This window comes from Atta cephalotes, assembly GCF_000143395.1.
Source record: "Atta cephalotes unplaced genomic scaffold scaffold00051, whole genome shotgun sequence".
Lineage (NCBI taxonomy): Eukaryota > Metazoa > Arthropoda > Insecta > Hymenoptera > Formicidae > Atta > Atta cephalotes.
The window spans coordinates 204,759-226,760 of NW_012130115.1; the positions used below are offsets into that span (position 1 = coordinate 204,759).

At 31.5% G+C, this 22,002-nt stretch overlaps 1 protein-coding gene across 1 annotated transcript in view; it reads right to left on the bottom strand.

Annotated features, from left to right (window-relative positions):
• LOC105622957 (AT-rich interactive domain-containing protein 2) overlaps positions 1-22,002 on the bottom strand; it is a 115,533-nt gene that overhangs the window by 45,844 nt on the left and 47,687 nt on the right. Inside the window, exon 3 of the mRNA XM_012204363.1 lies at positions 13,792-13,889. Within this exon, the coding sequence (XP_012059753.1) occupies positions 13,792-13,889 (98 nt within the window). The remainder of the gene's footprint in view (positions 1-13,791; positions 13,890-22,002) is intronic.

A 22,002-nucleotide genomic window follows, 5' to 3' on the forward strand; every position in this document is an offset into this window, starting at 1 on the left:
AAATTAAAATTTGGGGTGCTAATTCACAAAATGCAGAACGAAAAATCGCGATATCTTCTAATCCATTAATCCTAACGTTTTAAATGATGACTTTAAATGATAACTTTTGATACAACTCGTGGGGTGTTATCCAGAAATTTTTCGTTCTGCGTTTTGTGAAGTTAGTATCTGAACTGTGACCAAAATTTCATTTTTTGAAAAATGAGGTGCCAACTTCACAGAGATGACTTTCTACCTAATTGACTAAAAATAAAATCGATTTTTTATTAATAAATAACATTTTCTGAAAATTTAAAATATTAAAAATAGGCCAGTAAAAAATTTAGAGCCGGAATTCGCCAAATAAAACCTATAGAGCCATTTCAAAAGTAAAGCATGCAGCAGATGGAAATTGATGTCACGTATGACTAATTATAAGATGTAGAATAAACAAAAGAGAATAAATCAATGATGGCTAGAAGCATATTAGTCTCACTGCCAGTACGATTATATTAACTTGAACGCATATAGATATTTTCAACTATTTTTACTAGAAATGCACCGGATATCCGAAAAATATGTATCCGATATTATCCAATACTTTTTTTTACTAATCGGATATCATTAGTGTCTGACAATATATCCAACTGAAATTTTATATCGAAAGTTTGAATCATTGATACAGCATTCTTTTTGACTTTCTTCTTTTTCTTTTCACGTTGAGAAGATAAAAAAATTATTTATTACCGTTATTTTTCCCTTATATTTTCTTTTTTAAAATTTTGGGAAATTTGTATCGGATATCTGGAAAAAATTCTATATCCGGTCGGATAATTGTCCTACCAGACATTCACTCAGATACCCAATATCATATTCTTTTCGGATATTCAATATCCGGTAATTTTATGATGCATTCTCAATGTTTACTATATATATAAAACCGAAAAGTATGGATAATCGAAATCAATTTTTATAGCTGTTTATCTCTTTAATGAAGGCTACAATGATGAGAATTAAAATTCTAAAGGGTTTCTCTATTCTTAGGCTAAAATGATGGCTAACAATTAGTACAACAAACTAATCGACATCATTTAGAATCTTTCAAGGAGGCAAGAACGATTCGTAACAACGGAAGTGTAGTCCAAAATGCATATTTCGAAGAAGAAGAGAACTTACTATATAGCCTGGAATAGCTCAATTAGCTGTGAGTATATATAAAAATTCACATTTTATATGCTTGGTTACTTAAGTTGAAATTTTAAAATCGTTTTTTCAAAACAGCTGGAATTACAATATTTTGCGAAATAATAGAACTTTTATCTCAAAAACTAATAAAGCAATCGGCTTTCAATTTTACACACATATGTAAAAAAAAAAGTAATCTTCATAAGATAAATTACAGAGAAAACAAAACCTTCAACAGTTTTTTTAATAAATAAAAAAAGATTGTGTTTCTTATTAAAAAATTGTATTATTTTATTTGTTGTAGGGTCGCCATTTTTAAATAAATTGAAATTTTTTGTGTTGTATACACTGATATAATTCAAGAATCTTTTTGATTTTTTCAGAGAACTTGGAAAAAAGATACAATGTCTGCCTTCGAGATACTTTTTCTCAAACAATTCCCATCAGTTCCTTTTAGTTGCCAAAACATTCAATTTTTTATGACCATTTCTTATTTCCTATTTGTTGAATTTTCAAATATATGTCTTCCAATAAGATTCTTATTGTTTATATTACGTCTGAAAGAAAGATGTTTCCATATATATAACTATCCTCAATCACTGTAAGTACATAATATAATAATTGATATGTTTATTTTAAGATTTTTAAAATATATAATAAATATTATTTTGGTATTATTTATTTAAATAAAAACTTTAATATACACAAAATAAAAGTAACAAGTTCGAAAACTAACTAATTATTTAAATATAGTTATAAGTTAAATATAAAAAAATAAAATATAAGATATTGAACATATTACTGTCAGTCTTAATTTAAATACTGCCACCTCGATTACTGCCGCACGTACTTAATATTGCCTCTCTATTGTATCTTAATAATACTCCATGTATCTTAATAATACTGCTACCCATTTACTGCAATCTGTATCAAAATCATCCCGTAAATAAATAATAAATTCAGTCACTTGCATTACATTGGATCAGTGTATTAAAGGCTGCTTTATATAAAATATCTAAATGCAATAATAACATAATATAAGCAACTTTAACAATAAAATAATATAATATGTATGCTAAAATAATAATGTATGCTGTATTAAATAATATGACAAAGGCACATCATTTTTAGGCATGTAATCGTAAAATATTATTATGCTTTTATATTTAATTTTTTCGATTTTATATGTAGCAGCTTTTATTTTATATAATAGTAATTAGTACTAATCTAGTGCATACTATTATATTTATCATTCTATACTAACAAGGGAAGTTATCCAGATGTCCAATTGGTTATGAAAAAGTAATGGTTAGAAGTTATAGAATTCTACCTCCTCTATTAACTAAAATGAATACCATTCGCTCGGAAAATTTGATATTCGTTAGAGAAATGAATTCAAAGTCCGCTATATATGTTAGCGGCTCTGAAAATAAGTTTAAATGACATTTTTTCGTAAATTTTTTTCTTTTCTATGTATGTGTGAGTAATATACGTAAGTGGAATAGAAAGGAAAACTTGGATCTCAATTCCAGTGGTGGATGTTAAACATTGTTTTATTTATCTCTCTCAAAGTTCGAATTGGTTATGATACACTTAAAAGTTGTATGAACGTATGTAAGTATAAAGATACATATATTTTCGTACTTATTAGGGTAACTCTGGTATGTACGCCTATCAAAAACTTAATTTATTAAGTATTATTTACTTTGTTTAAGTAAACGAACTATATCAGTAAAAACTTTGTACTGTCTACTATTATGAAAAAAATATTAGAAATCTGAAATAATTATATTTCATATTAAAAAATGAACTTTTTTAAACCTTTGCATTTTTTGTCATATATCCGTATATAGGGGTGGGATATGGCTAATCATAGGGGGAGGGAAGATATGTACGGCTCATGAAAAATTTACAAATAATGCATATAAATAAGATGTAAAATGACACAACTTATAAAATGCGTGTATGAAGTTTTATTAAGGAATAAGAAGATAAATATATGAAGTAATATATGAAGTAACATAATACATATATATATGAAGTAATATATGAAGTAACATAATGCATATATATATATGAAGTAATATATAATAATAATTACAATCTTCCCACATGTATTACAGGTATTATGATATGAGGTACATATTTCATGTAATACGTTTATTGCATTTAGTGCACTGAATTCAATCTGTACACTTTGTATGCTTTGGGTAAGTATAAATCCCGCTCGCTAAAAATGTATCCCAAACCGTGTATCTTAAACAAATGGGATATACAAGACAATAAACTAAACAAACAATACAAGAGAAAAGTACTTGTATTGTTATATAATATACTTTACTATTCTTCTACACTCACGAAATAACCACTAAATCTTTTGCACGTCCTACAATAATCATTTTATGTAGATTATAATTTATGATAGCGCTACTTAACACAAATATCGATTCAACTCACAAAAATTTCATTAATATTAACAGTAAGAAATTGAAATCATAACACAATACTAATATAACATAAAGGCATGTAATAGAGTAGTTGCGGGAAAATTACTCCCATTTTTTCTTCTATTTTTCCTGACTTCTGCGACGTAAATCCCAGCGCGGCGTATTTACCGGAGTACTCTATACATTTTCGTTAATATATTATTATATATTTTTAACGAATTGAAATTTGAAAAGTTAAAAATATTTTATTATAAGTTTTGCTATACTATAAAATAGAAAAATTAGAAATACATTGGAACCAATGAAATCGAGTCGAAATTTTGTTTTTATTTGTACTTATGTATTAATTCATATATATGTAGAAAAATCTAAAAAGTAAAAAAAATTATAAAAAAATTTTATTTAAACCCATTTTCGGAGCCCTTTACAGCGAACTTTAACTCCATTCCTTTCAACGAATCTCAAATTTTCCGAGAGAATAGCACTCATTTTAGTTAATAAAAGATAGGATACTACAACTTCTAATCGTTACTATTTCGAAACTAATTGGACATAACTTTCCTTGTAAGAATACCTACCACTTCTTTAGTTAAAGATGTCAAAGTTGACAGTAATTGATGCATTGTATCCATATAGTCATACATAACAGGACTTATTTACTACCGGTAGTAATGCAGGCAGATTTTAAATAATTATCTCTATAATGCTGCTATTTTAATAATTTAATTTAAAAAGTAACTCATTAACTTTTTATACTTATTTTATTAAAATTTAAACATTATCATAAAATTATTTTAGTACAAGACGTTCGTATGCACTTTTAAATCATGCAGTTTTGCTTCACTTCTAATTAGAAGAATATGGAGTTTACATGTTCAGTGACATTCCTAATTTCTTTAATTACTTTATACATACAAAACATATCGAATATCTTATACAATTGTGCTTATGTTCATCAGTCGTTTAATATTATTTTTAATAATATTTTTAATATATAACAATCTCATATTTTTATATTGCAATTGAAAAAAGTGGCAGTAATTGGGACAGTTATTTTATACTTATTATTGCGAAGAATATTTATTAAGATTTTGGTCTAAAGATTTTAGTCTAAAGATTAAAACGTTCGCACTAAAGGTTAGAGATCTGGTTCGAAGTAATATTTTCCGCAATAATTTATTTAGATTTCCAGCATATTCAGATCTCTTTAATAGATCCATCCAATAATTCATTAAGCATCCAAATTTAATAGTGATGTTATTTCAGTAACTTAGCTGCGGTTTTTAAATCCAATAAAATTTCGACGCACAGTTCAAATGACTACAAATATGGTATATATGCATGTACATATATAATATTACCAATAAAATACTATTAAAGACCGTCACAATTGGGTAAATTTTCGTCTTCACAAAAAGTTTCGAGAGCCTGGAGAATTGAAGAATGCTGTCATTATGACAATTAATATAAATTTGTAAAACAATAAAGAAAAAGCACTACAAGCCAATGAGCCCTTTTTTTATTGTTTTTTGAATTTTATAAACCTTATTACTAAGACATATAAATTTGTATCTATTAACATAAATATTTAGCTAATTATTAAATTCATGATTTTTTATTATAATAAATATAATAATATTATTATAAAAATATTATTTAAATTCTCTATAAATAAGTATGCATACTTACTGTTATAATATCTTATATATTGTTACAAAATTATCACTTTTTCCTCTACTATTATCGATAAACCCATACGATGATATTAAAAACACAGTTTTAAATAAAAATCGAATATTATTTAGTTTTACATACATAAATATATACTACGAAACTAATAAATCATAAAATTAATATTATGTTATCAATTTCTTATTCACATAAATTTTAAGTTTTAAAAATTAAAATTGCGAAAAAAAAGGCTACAAGTTAACGCTAGGTAGATGTTTATAATTATTCTACATATTTTAATGTTTATCGAAAGATATATATATTAGGAGTAGTAAAAAGAAATCCATTATTTTTCCATTCAATTTCATGCAAAAATAATGGATTTCTTTTTACTACACCTAATAAAATACATAAAATAATACATGTTTCGTCTTTGATCAGATCATCCTCAGTGTGAAACCGTGTGAAACCATTAATTCAAATGATAGAAAAAAATAAAAATAAAAATAATAAAATAAAGACAAAAAAGCCACGCTATAATCGGTTACATAAAATTAGTTAATAATTTAAATATAAAATGTTGGAGATGTCATAGTATTAAAAGTATTGTAAATTATATTCATTTTCTATTTAAAGATTAAGTATATAAAAGTCGAGTGATCAAAGACGGTTATAAAACGTTTGTATAAATAAATATTATAATTTATTTATTTATACAAACATTTGTGACGTTAATAAAAAATGAACATAATTTTAAATGAAATGATGTTAAAATTTTCGATATCGAGTTTTCATATAATAAGAAATTGATTTCGAATATGGCACGCATTAAAAAACAAATTAATGAGACAAACGAGAAAAGAAGAACGAGAAAAAAAAAGTGACATAGAATTTCTACCTAATTCCTATCTTCCCATCTTTTACAGGTATTATCTCTTTTCTAATTCTCCCCTCCCCCTCCCCCTCCTCCACCCTTTCCATTATTCTTTCCCATACTTTCATCCTCTCCTCCAAAATTCGTGTGATAATTCTAACTTCCATTTTTCTTTCACTGCGTCATTGCTTTTCTATATTTGGAAAAATAATTAACAACCTGCCATCTAAAAAGATTTATCACAAAAAGAACTATGAATACAACCGTTGTGAACCGATTGATTGACATTATGTAAAGATAAGACTAAATTTATTTAATTTTGAGAATTAAATCAGAGATTTTAAAATAATAAGTAAATTTCAAGGCTAATGTGAATCAGCGAAAGGGGCCGCGCACACTTATTGATTAGTAAAATTACTTCTTCATATAACTGATGTCTTATTTCATAATCTTGAACGTTTCAACTCTTTGGAGTCATCTTCAGTAATATTACAATTAAAATTGGTCAAAAGCGTTAAGCGGTCCGCGATTCGTCCAGAATGAGTCACTCTCAGATTCGCAGAACTGTAATGGATTCTAATATGCAAATGTACATGTTAATTCTAAATCAATTAGTAAAAAAGAGGGAAAAGCAACTCACTTCGAATAGAACATTCAATTACGAAGCTTTGAAAATTTGATTTCACTACGTGATCACATCGACAAAATAATGACGCGTCTCGAACATTTATAACAAAGACAATTTCTATACGTATGGTTCCGTGTGTCAGATACGTCTAATGAATATTTTATTGTACAAATCAAAAGAAAAAACATTATTGTGTCATAAATATTATATATACAATAGAAAGGCGTATTGTTAATTCATAAAATAAAAGGTGTAAGAACGATAACTGATAAAATTAGTTTAGAAAAAAAAACGAAAATTATATAATCCAATTAGTAAACCTATTGTAGCGTAGGCATGATGAAGTCCATTTGTGTCTGAACGCAAATATATACTAAATTTCTTTGCATATGTATACGTGCTTTTTCAGAAATTAATCGTTTATTCAAGTTCCTTTCTTAATTTAAAATTTGGATGTTCCCTCCATTAAATTCATGTTTCAATTTAATTCTGTAGTCAGTTACCGATTGCGTTTTTTGGTTTCCAATTAATATGATTGCAATGTTCTGCAATTTTCGTACTTAATTTCCTACTCGTTTGTAATAAAGTACCCTTCACCATGAGTTTTCAAAGGAATGCGACGGGGGCACAAAATCCAAAATTTCATATTTTGGCATCACGAATTATGATGCTTCTATTATGGAAGTAGTGATTGATTCTGCTCCTGGCGAAGAGTACTTTACTCTCAAGTCTGATATGGATCAGGGGTAATTTCCAATGAAACGGAGGGAGCACAAAATCTGAAACTTCATATTTTGGCAGCACAAATTATAGCGCTTCTATTATGGAAGTAGCGACTAATTCTGCTGCGTGGCGAAGGTATTTTGCTCTTGAACCTAATAGTGTACAATTCAGTTAGAGATTGGTTCTTGAGGAATGGATCAATATATTAACTTTTTTTTGATAGCACAACTTAGCACAGAATCAGTACTATTCAAATCTAATTTTATTTTCTTTTTTTTTCTTGTCGTCCTACTAGCTGGCAACGTCACATGGTATTCTTCTAAACGGCATATGGTACAAAATTGTTTTTTTGTAGCACAAATTAGCACAAAATGAACATTAAATAGTTCTTTCTCGATTCTGCTCATTTGATCCTGCTAGCTTGTCAGAGATCTTATATACGTTTTTAATGGAATTTTTTAGAAGAATATCTTCTAAATCCTAATCTATTGAGTTTGTTATTGTTATAGTAAGCTGATTTTTAATTTTTATTCTTACAAATTGATAGGATTCTGTCTGTTGTCGATGTGTAAGGCATGATAACCATGAAATGACAGACTTTTATAATACTATTGTCTTGATTAGTATCTGAGAAATCTCTTGAGAAATCTCACGTCTCGAAGATAAATATTTTAAACGTGATCATACGATTTTAAAAATGAACTCGACTGGATAGTTATTACTTAACAGTATTAATAATGAGTTCAATATTTTTTTTATGGAACTTTGGTTTTGAAAGTTGCACTTTATCTGTCATACATATTATTACTCCTTTTTTTTGATTTTTTTAGAAATTTTTTTTTAGAATTTTTTAGGATGCGACGACAAAAAATTGAGGTATTGTCCCGAAATTTATAATACAATCGAATTCTAAGCGATTATTGTTCTTCATGATCACATCCAAGAAATTAATTTTGTCGCCACTTTTTTCCAATGTAAATTGGAGTCTCGTGTGGAAAGAATTGTTAATACTAAATCAATTAAATTATCCAGCACTATCATAACAATATCATCCATGTATCTAATGTAAAATGGCTTTTCAATCTAAAGTGAGTTGAAAAAAGTGAGTTGAACGTTCAAAATTACAAAATAAAGAAGGCATCAGTTTTATGAAGAAATAATTTTATTAATCAATAATCTGCGCGAACCCCTTCCGCGCTGACTCTCATTAGTCTTGAAATTTACTTACTATTATTATTTGAAATATAGAGAGTCTGTTCTAATCATTATATTTTTTAAACTTTTAACTGATCTATACTTCTATAGTTCTGGCAAGAATCAGCGTCGATATACCGAGGCGTATACGTTTGTAACAGTTGATTTTTGACATACATCCATTTTGCAATGGGAAATGAGGTACGAAATGCCTGTAACAAGGAAATAATTTTTCAAACCGTGAAATCGAAAGACACAAATAACTAATATCTATTTATACGTTTTATAACCGTCTTTGATCATGCGACCTTTATATACTTGATCCTTATATAGAAAATGAATGTAATTCACAATACTTTTAATACTATAACAACGTTTTATATTTAAATTATTAATTTTATGTAACCGATTATATCGCGGCCTTTTTATCTTTATTTTATTATTTTTATTTTTCTAATTTTCTATTCATTCAAATCAATAGTTTCACACTGAAAATGACTTGATCAAGATTGAAACGTATGTATTATGTTATATTATGTTATATTATTTTCAATATATCCTTTCGATAAACATTAAAATAGAATATATATAAATAAATAGATAATTATAAGCACCAACTAGTGCTGAGTCGTAGCCTTTTTTTCGGCAATTTTAATTTTTAAAATATTGAGTCAGTTCATTTCGAGTATATTTTAAGTTTTATAACAGCTTCAACAGGGATACTCCCATAAGAATGTCAATCTTTAATAATATCTCATTGGTGATAGTATATACCTACTAATTCTTATTAAATTATTTAAGCGTTAAAAGATCTAGCTTCGATCATTATGGTCATTTCCAATTTATTCTTTTGAAAAGATTTACTTTAGAAAACTTAAAAAATTTATTTTAGAATATTTAAACTTTACTGTAGAGAAAACCTAAGAAATAAAGATAAATTTAAACACTTTAAACTTCTTTTTTAAAGTAACTTTAAAATTTACTTAAGAACAGCTGAAAGAAACTAACGCTGTGCCGATTATATTTAAATCACCCTTGAAAAACTGTAAAAATTTTAGATTATTTTGGCCTAATCTTTTACACCTCAAAATTTTTTAAAGTAAACTCTTAATTACTTTTAAAAATTTTAACTTCGCTAAAAGTAAATTTTCCCGAAGATTATTTGTTGAGTTTTCAATATTTTTAGTTAAGAATTTATATACACACGCGCGCGCGCGCATACACACAGAGAAAAGATGAATAAATATTACTGAAAAATATGAAAATAATCTGTTGAAAAGTTCTTATATAAAAAATTATTAAAAATTATTAAAAATGATCTATTTTTCGGCCAAAGTAAAAAGTTCCCTTTTTGCAGTTATAGTGTGTAGCGGTTCTGACTTAGTCAAACAACTAACAGTTGCACTCTTTAAATGTAATTTGAGAGTCTCTCTTTGCTGCATTCTTGGAACTAATTACATTTTTTCATTGTCAGATCAAAAGTATTGCTTTAAGGAGATCTTAAAGTCATCTGTATTACTGACTAAACACAATAATTTTTATATAGCAAATACTTTTTTCCTCGTTTATAAGTTTGGAAACCATTTTTCAGAATTAAAGCATATGCATTAATAACGTGTCTATGTCTTTAAATTGAGATCTTTACCATTTCTTAGTCCAATATGGCGTTAGAACTGTGTCAATATAACAACATTTGCTTGATAAAAAAGCTTTGCAATTTGTATTTACGAAATTGTGGTCCACAGATATAGTTTGCATGAATAAATAATGTCGAGTTCTTGGAATTAGACTTAGACACTTTATCACGACGAATTTATTATATGAAAATTGACACGAACGTGCGACTGCGTGTATCACAGTTTGCGTGAGATATTGATGTGATAGTATATAAAAGATATATGTGCTGTAAAACAGCGACCTCTGGTGAGAGTTCTTTATCAAAGTTCAAGCTTCACTTTAGGGGCCCCTTAACATCGCTAAAGAGTTCGAGTGGAACTTGATCTTTATGTATAAATTTGAAGGTCTTTAAATACATTATATCTATTGTAAGTAATAATGCACAAATTACCACATATTAGTAGCTCTTAATCGCCTGTCATTTAATAATTATTTGTTGAAAATATTTAAATTCAGGACTTTTTTAACATTTTCATAATTATATAATAATTATTATATTTTATTTATATCGGCTGTGCACTATAATGATTGCAACGATAATCTTCACATATGGTTATTATGGCGATCATTTGTATACAGAGATGGATCTCTGGAAAAGGCAGTTTAACATAGTAGCGACCGTCAAAAGGGAGAAGATTAAATCTATGAAACTGAACGGATCAGAAGTACAAATGTGTACAAATTTCACGTTAAAAAAAAAAAAACGGAAACTTCCAATTTGCAAGTTGCAGCGCAAAGTCAGGTGCGAAAAGTCGCGCGCAAATGACGTTGGTAAGGAGCCGGAGACTCAGTGGCGCGTCCACTTGTCAGCTACGCGTGCCGCTAACAAGATTGCAGGGCTCGCTTCTCTCAAGGAAGAGAGAGAACGGGAGCACGCGCGAGATAGAGAAGAGAGAGAGAGGGGAGAGGGAGAGAGAGGAGAAAAGTGGGAGGAAGAGGAAAGCGAGACTCAGGAACCACGTGGTGGCTCTCGTCAGCGAGGCCGAGGCATGAATGAACGAACGTACGTAGTACGCGATACGGAAAATGGTGGTGGGGCATAGGGACCAATGCCGATACGCGTGGTGTTGGCCGTATGGCAAAACGCTGCTACTCCCTGCCTCTTGCAGACGCTCGCGGACTGCCAGACGCAATCGAACATTGTAGCAAGCGGGGCGGTGACGCGTCACGCCGCGTCCAGAAGTCGTCGATGACGGTAAAGGCCCTTCTTGACAATCAGAATTAAGGGTCGCGTCTTTAATGGAACCTCACAAAATGCACGCATCAGCGAATAATTGATTAAATCTAGTACGAGAAAAATTTTCAGAAAAGATTATCATTTTCAGAGATTCATATCTCTTTTCTAAACATTCACATTGCTTGATCTGTTCTGTTTATATAGTATTATAGCGACATTCTGTTATAGCTCTATGTAAATTTAACTTTATATCTAACCTGATATGGGATCTATTCGATCCATTCAATTATATTCTTTACGTTATATATCTCTGCAAATTTGAATTATTATTATTAAAGTAAACTTAGTATATGTATCTTTTTTATACGAAATTGTTTTGATTCTTTGAAATTAATTAGTATCTTTTAATCAACATAGGTTAGACATATTAGGTGCAGTAAAAAGAAATCCATTATTTTTGAAATTGAATGAAAAAATAATGGATTTCTTTTTACTATACCTAATATATTAATTCTTTCATAGTCACATATCAAAAAAGCCACACGATGGTTGCTCTGGATTAAAATGACCCGACCCATCTTTAGTATTACCAAATCAATAGTTTGCAATGATTTAAAAAAAATACGTATAATTTATAAAAATAAGTATATAATTTATAAAAATAAGTATATAATTTCATCCTTTAAGAAAAATGGAACAATGGTATTTTAGCGAAAAATTTAACACTAAAAAAAATTGTAAATGTTAATTCACATGATACGACTTTACGTTTGTCTCGGTTTGTATTTTTTACATTATTGTTAATCCGTTCTATAATTCGTTTTTAATTTATTTAAGCCGTTTATAATTTATATTTATTTTATGTTTCGTTTTATCTAATATTGAGAATAACTCAAGGGACTCAAGACTTAAAACACTGTTTGTAGTTATATTTTTGTTTCAATTATATTTTATTATTTACATTACATTGTTTTGTCTTATGGTTCGTAGCTCTTCTTTACATAATTTATTATTTAAACACGTTAAGTTCGGAAAAATATTTTTTTACTTAAAAAACTTTTTAAATTTATAATATTTTCAAATAAAGTTTTGACCTAGTACTCTTGAGATAATGTACTTTCAAAAAAAAGTATGATTACACGCATTTCAAAAAAGATATTTATTTTGAAGGTAGAAAATGATCGTTTTTTAGATATAAAAAAAGGTGTTAAATTCGGATAAAAAGCTATTTATTATTGATTTCAGTTATTATTAATGTAAAAATTATTATTTTTATTAATACTAAAGACAAATATAAGTAAAAAACGTAAAATACAAAAAATACATAGAAAATGTTACTCTTTGCTACAGCAATATTTCAGTACACAGAGTCTGCTCTCTAAAGCTAAATCAATGGATAATCACTGATTCAGTGCCAAATATACCACTGTTAATTAATGAATGAATTCTGGTATCCCTAACCTATAGTAAAGGTATAGCGAACCTTGCTTCAGTGTATAAGTGTAGCGCATTCAACGTATATGATATTGTAAGATTGGAATTATAATACAATGCGCTGGAATGTGCAAATATCGGTATTTTAATTATATAATGCTCAAATTTCTTTTCTTTTATAGTTGCACTGATTATCCAGTGCCTAATGTGCTAATATGACAGGCTAATAATTCAATACCAAGTATGCCACTTCATTATGCCACTGATTCAGATTTAAAGAGTGTATTTATCACACATAAGTAGACACGATGGACATTCTTTCCTGATCGTTTCTTTTATCCTCACTTGAAGAACACAATCTACATCTTGCTTATTTTTGCTATTAATGCAAAAATATAAATAATAAATTTTTTAACTAAAATGACGCGTTGGTCACACTTGCTGATATTTTGACTCGAGAAAAAAAAACGCTTTTTGCGCAAATGCTGCTAGACGCATACTAATAGTCCGATTAAAAAGCTAAGCATCTCTATCGATAATTGAAACTTCAAACCTCTAGTAGATGACAAGTAAGCGCTCTTCTGAAGGCAGGTAGATATTATAATTTAGTGTGAAAGACGATGCTCGGGTCATTTTGATCCGGAAGGACCATGAAGGGTTAAATGAGTCTCATAAACGCTAATGTCAGTAACTGTGTGTGTTTTGATTTTGAACAGATTTTGGTGTCAGCTCCAGAGTTTCTTGCTAAGAAAGAGTATATTTATTAAATTTTGTCATATTAGATCTACAAGAAAAAACTTACCGAAGATAAATTTGTTTAAGGCCGACTCCGCTATTGATGCAACCACCGGGCAGGTGAAACTGTTCGCACAATGACGCCCATTCATTTCTAGTATTGACCTGTAATTAAAAAAGGTGTGTAAGAATTATTTGAGGATATGGAATATTTACTACACACGATTCAAAACTTGTAAAATTAGTCGCGTTTGTATTTAATAAAACTGTTTGTGAATATTACATGTGTACGCGAAGCTCGCAATACATTTTGGGGATGATTTTCACACATAAGAGATGGAGCATGAAAATCGTTCGCATGTAGGACATTTTGTAGGACAATACACGATATTTCACAGAAAATTTCATAAAATTCTGCTGATTAATTTTATAGCAAAAAAAATTTTTTTTGCACAAATAAGGTAATTTTTTTTTTAAGAATAGCGCTCCGAAATTTGAACTAATTTATATTTATCACGAGCACATAATTAGCACTAAATTATAGTGATAGTATTATTATTTTTTATTTTTTTTAATGTGCATTCTCTCTAATTTATTAAGAGTCAGCAAAAAAATTATTTCTTGTTAAATGGCTAGAGCAACAAAGTCGGGATTAGAGCAAAAAGAACAAAAAGAACACTAAATTCTCCATATTCATATGAAATCGTTTTTATTTTATTTAATTTGAGTTATTTTTAATCATTTCTGTAAGTTATTGTTTTTACTCAATATATAAGCTTTATTCAATATATAATAATTCCAATGCACACTGCCAGTATTAAAAATCTATAGTATATGTAACGCGCACTATAGCTTTTCAGTACTTGCAGTGCATAATGGAACACAGCCATAATTAATTTGACTAAAACAATGGAGTTCAACAATTTAACTAAAAAAAAATGTATTAAATTTGATTCAAATTTAGTTTAAATAATTTACTATTTGTTAAATGTATACGTGGTAAATATGCCGACGTATATATTACCAAAGCCATGAGTGATCTCCACCAAATTATCGCTCATTATTCGTTAAAAAGTTATTAACAAAATAATTTTTTAAAATAACGTCTTATTTCTGCCATATACAATATATTTCACGCGAAGCGAGATCTACATCACGCCCCCTATCCAGAAAGTCAGAGAAGATGAAGTAAACTTCGCTTTGCATGGAAAGTGCGCTTTCTAAATAGGAGGAAGAGTGGATCTCATTTCGCAAATTATTACATAAGTAGGAGAGAATATGGGATAGTTCTTAACGTTATATGTATATATAAAAAATGAGAAGTTATTTATTAAACTTTTTTATTAATAACTTCTGAATGACGAGCGAATGACAACAAGAGATGATTAAAACTTGGAGATTATTCATAGTGTACTCACTGGTACGCACTGTGCACGTTAGACGAAAGCAGCGTGTTTCACTGGATGTTTGCGCACAAAAACAGTATGTGCTGGGAAACTTAGTGTCAAATTTTTACACTAACAAAAATTGGATACGAATTCCGAAAGGCAGTGTCGGTTTAGTGCAATATGGCAGCACGAAAAGGTGAAAATGAATTTTCACAGCTTGGTTTGCATTTGAATGATTGCTTGATTTGCTGTCTTCGTCATCATCCAATAGTAATAATGAAGATGAATGTTTACTGAATGAAAAATTCAGTAAAATTCGTAAAATTTAAAATTGTGTTGACTTGGTGCATGAGTGTATAAATAAAGAGATGATACATAGGCACACTTTTTATTATTGTTAATATATTTATTTTTTATTTACTACTAATGGAATAATAGTAGAAGAAATATTGTACTTCGTGGCATTTGAACCTGTAGCTGTGTTTAGGAGTGCAAGTTTAGGAGTGCAAGAAATTCGCACTTTTGGCAATCATGCAGTGCTGCTGCCACTGAATGAGTTTTTGGTGCGCACTCAATGTGGTTCAGTGAAAAACGCTGTCATGACCTTGACAATATATGCAAGATCAAGATCATCTAGTTCCCCCCCTTCCCCCCCCCCCTCGGCACCCTTATTTACCATAAATAAGGATTCATTAAGGTGTCTTCATTTTTAATTAATCGCGGATCCATAATGATCCTCATTTATGTATTTATTTATTTTCGTATTTATTCTAAATACGAAAGAATATATCAAACAGTTGAGAGTGACCAATTAATAGAAATCCGTAATTTTTTACAAACAAATCTGATACGTCATTCATTACTCGAGAGAGATTAAATAAAAGAAGAAGAAAGACGAATAATCATTAAAACAGGGAATTATATATACAACATTAAAAAAATATACATAGAATAAATGTAACAAAATGATTTTGTAAGTATCGAATGTTTTTAAATATTGATGGAATAAAAAACAAAAACAAGATCCATTTCTACGAATGCAGATTTTAATTTCAATTTAATTTACTCTTTATTTTATCTAATTCATAGAACTAGAAGAAAAACAAAAGTAAATTAAGCCAATATTGGTACAAATAAACATCTAAACTATGTTCAAAGATTTCTCCATTTCGTATGCGCGAGATTCAAAGTTTCGCGGATTTGGCACGTGATTCTACAAATGTGACACGTGACCACGCGATGTAGAATCGTCGGCCTGCGTTCTCAAAGTTCGCTCTAAGCTACGACGGCAACGGCAGAAGAGGAGAAAGAAAGGGGTTGGAGGTGGCGCGGGAGTCGTGATTCGTAAATTCAGCGACGACCAAACATACTAGGTCAGTGCTCTCTGGATCGGCACCCGTGTCTTCGCTCTATTCTGATCGTCGTCGCCATCGTCGCGACCCTTGTCGATGAATCGGAAATGTGGCGCCGCGCCGTGGACGACCGCAAACGTCCGGTCGAGCGCGTTGCTCGATAACAGAGTAATAATAGTTGACGAGAGACAGAACACGCGACCCGCGCGATAAGTATTTTAAGAACGCGGATGCAAAATGTCAATAACATAGCATTGGTGAGATATTAAATTTATTGTTGAGACAAAATTTTTGAGATAATTTTACGAAATGTTGATGCTCTTATCTTTAGCTTTACGCAACAAGAATATTAAGTAAGATATAGCCTACATTATATTATAATTTAAAATGTCGGGCCAACATGTACAAGTATAATCTGAGACATCAGTCGTATCCAACATACTTGTAACAGTTTACTCCAAAAAAAATTTTTTATCGATAAGCGAGAAATTCCTCTTAACATTCCCTCTAAGCAAAACCTGATTTTATAACACGTATTATGCGTATCTATTTAAAAAGTGGATGCATGAACTATAAGATTAAATTTCTTTATAAAAAATTTCACTATAATAACCTGAATAGTCTCTCGAAAAGAATATGCTAAGAGGTAAATCTCGCTACAAGATGGATGCGCTATTCGTAAGAAAATATCCAGGAGTTCTATAAGAAAGCATCTGCAAATACAATTGGAAAGTTTCCTAGAGATTTTAAAGTTTTGGAGTAAGCCTCTGAAAAATCTGTTTTTTTTTTTTTTTTTTAATACTTACGTTAGGATACTATTTCATTTGTGTTTTTATCATATAATAAATTTGTCAAGCCTGTGTATGCCAATTCGACTACAGGATAGAAAGATCGGAGAACCTCTCTATGTATACCTGTATGTTTGTCGCATTATACGACAAAAATGCACAAATGACATAGCACTTTTAAAATGTGATTAATTAATAACATTTTAACAATAAAATTGGATTAATCGTTTATGTATAATTATGTATGAAAAACTCTTTATCGAGGCGATGTGCATATCACTAAAATACAAATTCTTCTAGTTTCTTCTAGCATTATAAGAGGATTGCAATCTTAATAAATCTAGCATCTTTCATATATAATCATGGTTATATTAGATATGAGAAAAAGTTCGTTAGATGTAACGGGAAAAACGCCACAAACTTTTTCCCACACCTAATAGGATGTTTACATTTTAGAGTATCTTCTTGAAGACGTATATTAGAGGAAAATACATTAGAATTAAGATACGGCTAAAGAATAGAACATTTTTTTTAACAGATCTCAAATCTACAAATCTACTGCCAAGAAGAAGATGCATGTGCTGAGGAACGGTGCGATTTCTTTCCTGCTTGAAGTTGATTTACCGAGTGGACGCGACAATAGATCGGCCATCACCGTTGCCACGAGGTTATAATCGCGCGACTTTGTTCGACCTTGATGCAGCAATGCGAATAGCACGGCGTGATCACGAAGCGACGCATGCGCGGCGCGGACTAGTTTCTCGGGAGCATCGAACGACGTATCCACGTGGATACCGAAGCACACTGCATGATGAAAATGTCTTTGGTACCACGTGGTCGTTGAGGTAGGACATGGTCCCTCTCTTTCCTTTCTCTCTCTCTCTCGCACGCTCGCTGGCTCTCTCCTGTCCCCTCTTCTCTCATGGGTCACTCGCTCGCTCTCCCCCCACTCCTTCACGTCAAATACACGCTGCCGCAACACGCGCTGCGCCTACGACTCTCCCGCGTCTTCTGTTTCTTTTTCTAGCGCGCATCTACAGTAGAATCCAAAATACGAGGGCCAATTGTAACGGCTGATTTCGATCCTAGGAAATGCGATTCCGCACGAATGAATGTTTCACCGATTGCATGTCGGTCGTTTCCCCCAATTCCTACTCTAGTGAGATACTTTATACAATACTCATATCTTTCTATTTTTTTCTTCTCTCTTCTATTATCTTGCGAGAAATTTAATCCATGGAATCGACAAAGTGTCAAGCAAAATTAAGTTCAAATCATGAGCTAGTTCAGGGGGAATCAAATATCTCATTGCTCCAAGTGACTCGTTTAAGCAATTTATCATCACAAAGTAAACCTCTCTTCCTATAGATCTCTGTTACGTAAAGAAATTCTCGCTTGGCAACGAAATTTATATGTGTCTCACCTCGTGTATCATGTCGCGAACATGTGCGGCGATCATATGCATAATTGCGCGACGCAAACATCATCGCTTCTTACATTAATATTCCTGACTTGTTTCAAAATAAGGTCTTGATGACTAAGCATTCGTTGAATGCTATCAGCACACTGATAATATTTTTACTTCCAGTGAAATTGTTTCGAATTCTGATAATCTTCTACAGAGCTAGAAATGCCCTTTATCTAAAAATCTTAGAGAAAAAGAATTCGTTCGCAAAATCACATAAAATTTTAGAACCCTTTGAGGAAAAAGAACTGTCAATTATATTCCCGAAAGAACTATCAATTATATTCCCGAACAGAAATTTGTTCGGGAATGCCCGATGTATAGTCAGGCGATCAAGAATAATAGAGAGTGCTCTAGCTGGGAATTCTCTACTTGGGGCTAATCAGGAAGCGGTAGAGTAGCGATGCCTTACATGATAGATTTTCTAATCTATAAACAATCGTTAACAATCATTAAATTAAGTTTAATATCTCACTTCTAGGATCGTAGAGCGTTTTTTAAGAATTTTTTTTAGCCAGATTCATTAATTTCGTATAAAAACGCATCTACTGAATATAATTTTTAAATATAATAAAAATAATAAATATAATTATGATTATTGGAGACTATTAAATTGAATAATTATCCGATTAATTTTGCTTAGTTATGCAATATTTTTGTATGTCGAAAGAAATTAGTAATATTAGATAATAAATAGTAACTGATTGAATGTTCAGTTAAATTGTCCAAATAAATCTAATAGGACTATATTATGTCCAAATATGTCACAGCTATTCATTAATATTTAGTGTTTCTGGATCATCGAAAGCAGTGTCTATACGATTAGAGATCAAACAACGTTGCAGCTTTCGAATGGGTGACTGCTTCGAAGAATTATAAAATTAATTCCCACATTCAAAGAGAATGTTTTTTTTAATTATAATTTTGTCGAATTATAATTCTGGAATTAGTTGCTAATCAATAATACTTATTTTAATAATGAAACTGGACTTATTAATTTTTTTCTCTTGTATCATAATATTTTTAGACGCAATAAGCGGCAATCATGTCTTAACAAGAAAAACATAATCAAGTTTTAATTCTCGACGTTACATTTACAATCAGGGACCTAATTAGGGCATTCGATGAGTGATCAGATGTCAGGGCATGCTTAGTGGGCCCTGCCAAAGCTTAACCAAAATTTCTGATCGGAAAATATTCTATATATTAATATTCTATAAATAGGATGTTAATTTTTTTCTCAGGGATTAACAATTGTAATATTATATATCGTCACGAAAGCCGCCGTTCGCGTTTATTATGCACACATTTTTATAATAAACTTATTCGTAATTGATTACAGCGAGAATTGCGACTATATCGAATCGGATATCGATTAAACTTTTCATCGATCGCTTGATATAATTTTGCAGATTATCTCGCCTTTTTATCAGAATTAATACTTGATATTAGGTATACATATAACATTATTAAATATTGTAAGAATTTGTCTAATATATGCCAATAAATAACGTTGTTACTCTGAAAAAAATACAATTGTAATTTGATATTGTTATTACCTCTTGCAAGGACATAAAGAAATAAGACGAATGTGAAAAGTGTTTAACGAGATGTCGTAATTACCAGTACACTTGTAATACTCAATTTGAGAGGGCCAGCTGAAGCATGTAACTCGAGAATTTATCCTTTTCCAATAGCAGTATTTCATTACACGAAACTGGATTACCACTAGTGATGTAAGCGGATTCTCCTTTAACAAGATCAACGTGATATTGTAGTAATTGTTAATTACTAATTCACTTTAAAGGCGCGCGTTTATTAACGTAAATATATAACAATATGTAACAAGGAATTCTCATTCGACAAGATTTTATAAAGATAATACATAAGTTTGTTATCCCTAAAAACTGCACAAAAAAATGACAAATGCTTCACGAAAGCATTTATTAATCAATTGTCTCTTTAACGCTGACGCTCATACATTACCTTTAAATATCGCGTTGATTCTATTTTATTTTATAACAGTACCTTTTGCGATACGAGTCCAAAGCAGCGACAAAAATTTCGTGGCATTCAACGTGCTAATTTAAGAGAACGTTATCTAGTCTAGTCATTGCAGTAGTCACGTACAACAATTTCGAAACAGAATGATACGATCTCTGTCATTCGGGTTGCAACTTCGGTTGCAAGAAGCAATGCTTAGTCGCAAGACGCGATGCGCGATGCGCCACGATTTGTCATCGCCTTTGATGGCTGCTGCGTCCCGCGAAACTAAACGGAGTCGGTACTTGCTCGCAACGGAATAGCCGCAGCGCGTGTCACGTGGGCTCGCAGACCCACGGCTGGTGGCGACTAACATTTTCCAGTCAGCTGATCGTCCACACCAGAATAGAGAGGGAAGGGGTTCAAGGGGATAGCAGCAGTAGTAACAGTAGTAGCAGCAGTAGTATAGTAGTAGCAACAGCAGCAGCAGCAGCAGCAGCAGTAGCAGCAGCAGCAGCAGCAGCAGCAGCAGCAGCGGCAGGAGGAGGAGATGGTAGTAGTGGATAGGGTGGGAGAGGGACGCGAAATCTAGAAGGGAAGGAGGGCAGAGGGGTTGGCGACGCGCAGTCTACCGCCGTTGCTGACGTGGTCGTTGTCATCATCTGTGACGGTGGTGGTGACGGCGGTGGCGGTGGCGGTGGCGGTGGCGGTGTCGGTGGCGGTGGTGGCGGTGCCGGTGGTGGTGGCGGCGGCAGGATCAGCTGATCGTCGGAGGTGCTGGTGACTGACTGACTGTAAACTGTGAATGAACGCGCGGGGAACGGACGAAGAAGTCTTCGCGTGCGTACTCACGTGCGGCGTGAGCGCACGACGGGAAGAGAGGGCGAGAGGGAGTGAGAAACGGTATGTGCAGGCAGAGGGAAGAGGGAAGAGGAGAGCGAAAGAGCACGGCGCGGCGCGTGTCCGTCTGGCCGTAAGCCCGAGCACTTGCGAGGAAGCACGAGAGTGTCTGTCTGGTTCCTCGCGCGTACGGAAGCGCGTCGGGGAAGTCGTTCGGTCGGGCCAACGAGAAGCGTCGAGAATGCACAGCTCGGTCTAAAGTCCGTACCCATGCGGCGCACGTGTTACGTTAACGTTGATTCTTACAATTTATGTGAAACTTCTGGAAGAGCCTTCTCGCAGAAGTGCTAGTACGTATTCATGATATCGGCAATAATACCAAAGATCGGTGAGTTGACCTGTAGCTCATAAGACTCAATATATATATATATATATATATATATATATATATATATATACTAC